The sequence below is a fragment of the Branchiostoma floridae genome, chromosome 12, assembly GCF_000003815.2.
Source record: "Branchiostoma floridae strain S238N-H82 chromosome 12, Bfl_VNyyK, whole genome shotgun sequence".
Taxonomy (NCBI): Eukaryota; Metazoa; Chordata; class Leptocardii; order Amphioxiformes; family Branchiostomatidae; genus Branchiostoma; species Branchiostoma floridae.
The window spans coordinates 21,988,428-21,990,623 of NC_049990.1; the positions used below are offsets into that span (position 1 = coordinate 21,988,428).

Below are 2,196 nucleotides of genomic sequence, written 5' to 3' on the forward strand. Positions count from 1 at the left end.
CACAAACCCAAGGTATTTGAACCAGACACGGCTAACTGAAGGTGAACATGAACATACAGGCGATTCTGACTCCGTATGTTCTGCTTTTGTTCACTGCCCTTTGTGTGTTATACGTTTACCTGTAGCCACAAGTTTATGTTCCTGAGGAGGCTTTGCTGTTGTCATGTATGTATGAATAGTATGGACGTGAAATGACACTTATAAACATGGAAATTTGTGGGCTTACAAGTGTTTGGAAATTATCGTTAGACACACCAGTATATTTAGAAGGTAGAGATGAATAGGGATTGCTCTAGATATGGTCTTTAATACCATGTTTTTTTTTTCTATCTTTTTCAGGGAAAGCTTGCCTTGTCTGGCTTGAATATTACCAGATTAGAAGACGTAGACAACATAAAGAATGCTTTTGAGATTTCAGGTGAGTTTTTTGTTTTGTATACTGGTATCACTTTACAATCACTTGACATGTATAAGGAATTAGATTATATAGAGCACAATGTAGCATATATATAACATATGTATGTATATTCGTATCAATTACAAATGTCTACAGCTCATAAATATTTATGATATACATACATAGCTCAAACTAGAATCTTGTGTACATAATGTTGGTCAAAGTTCATGTACAATGTATGATTGGAAATTATTAACCACATGTCCCAGCAGCTTAAATCTTCATTTCATTTATCTTCAAGCAAATGCAAAATTATCATGTACCATTTTATTTCTGTTTCCAATGCTATCAATAGTTAGCAATCTTCAAATGTTGTGCACAGATGAAGACTGTTTCCTTGACTTTCCGTGCAGGGAGTTTAATAGAGAGAATAGTGGTGACGACAAACTCGACGCGTGAACAGGCAGAATGGGCGACTCTTCTGCAGCAACAGACCAAGATTTCCCCTGTCACACCAGTGACAAGTAAGCCGCCCCCTGTACCCGCCAGCAGTAGAACACCCACCTCTACGTTACAGAGACATCAGGTCCCACCGGCAATCAAGGTTGGTGAGAGTGTGAAACTCCGGGGGGATGCCATTATAAAGTCAAACGTCTGTGAGACACCACAATCTCCACTAGTGTGGTAAAACATAAGTTTTCACATATCAAGTGTTGACAAGACTTCAATTTCCTTATACAACAGATGTCTTCTTTAAAAATAAACATTTGAGACATATTGTACTATACTTACTTTGACTTTGACTTTATACTATACTATACTATCGTACTATGCTTTCTAACTTTATTTGTATGTGACTTTGTCTTTTTGACTGTCCATTTCCATTCCATTTCTCCTCTATTTTCTGTCTTTGCTGTTTTCCTCCAACCCTTGTCATGGACCTGTGTGTTGTTTAACACCTTACAGGAAACTGTTCTGTATATTTCTGAGACGTCAATGCCACCTTCAGGGAAGGTATGGGTCTCAAGACGTACTTCTCTGACTACTTGCATCTAAAGACATTTTCTCTTGATAATGTGTTTCTTGACACCTGTGAGCTTCTGTCTTAAGTCTTACCATACAACATCCTACTACTGTCTCCTTGTACAATGTGAGTGACTTTTAAGTACGATTTAATCGCTACAACTGGATTTTAAGATTACATCAGGCTATTTCGAGTGACATCCATCACTCTTCTTCAGTGTTACCAGAATGAACTGGGATAGCGAGTCAATACTAGAACGAGTGGACACCTGTTACTTTTCCAGTTATATCCAATGATTGGTTCTGCAAGTTCATTCTAGTGATGCTAAAAATGTCCCGAAATTATCTCTGAATTTTATGCAGTTGTAGAGATTAACTTGTCCTTGAATATTGTAAAGCTGTATGTCTAACCTTCATGAACATAATGTGATTGTTTAATCCCCCTGTAATACATGTGTTTCATGTTCAATGGTACCATAGGTGAACTGTGCTTTCAATTGTAGTAGGCAAAATACAATAGATTTTGACACAGAAACTATTTGTTTTCCCTCCCAGGTCCCCCCTGCCAAACAGCCTGACGTTAGCCGGTTGAAGCCCACCTCCCCACCGCCAGCCAGTGTGAAGATGCAGAAGCTGGAGCCACCCCCCAGACATGGCCCCTGGACGCTCAGCTGTCTGAGACCCGCACCCCCTCTCAGACCCTCGGCTGCACTACTTATGAAAGAGGTAGGGGGAGCTGTCACTGCAAGTCCATAAGTAGAGATGGACGGAAAAGA

At 39.7% G+C, this 2,196-nt stretch overlaps 1 protein-coding gene across 1 annotated transcript in view; it reads left to right on the plus strand.

Annotated features, from left to right (window-relative positions):
- Window positions 1-2,196, plus strand: part of LOC118427191 (rho guanine nucleotide exchange factor 7-like) — a gene marked incomplete in the record, with an annotated part of 32,321 nt that overhangs the window by 18,002 nt on the left and 12,123 nt on the right. The window contains 4 exon segments of the mRNA XM_035836827.1: window positions 340-418; window positions 811-1,001; window positions 1,364-1,411; window positions 1,976-2,173. Of these exon segments, the coding sequence (XP_035692720.1) occupies window positions 340-418; window positions 811-1,001; window positions 1,364-1,411; window positions 1,976-2,173 (516 nt within the window).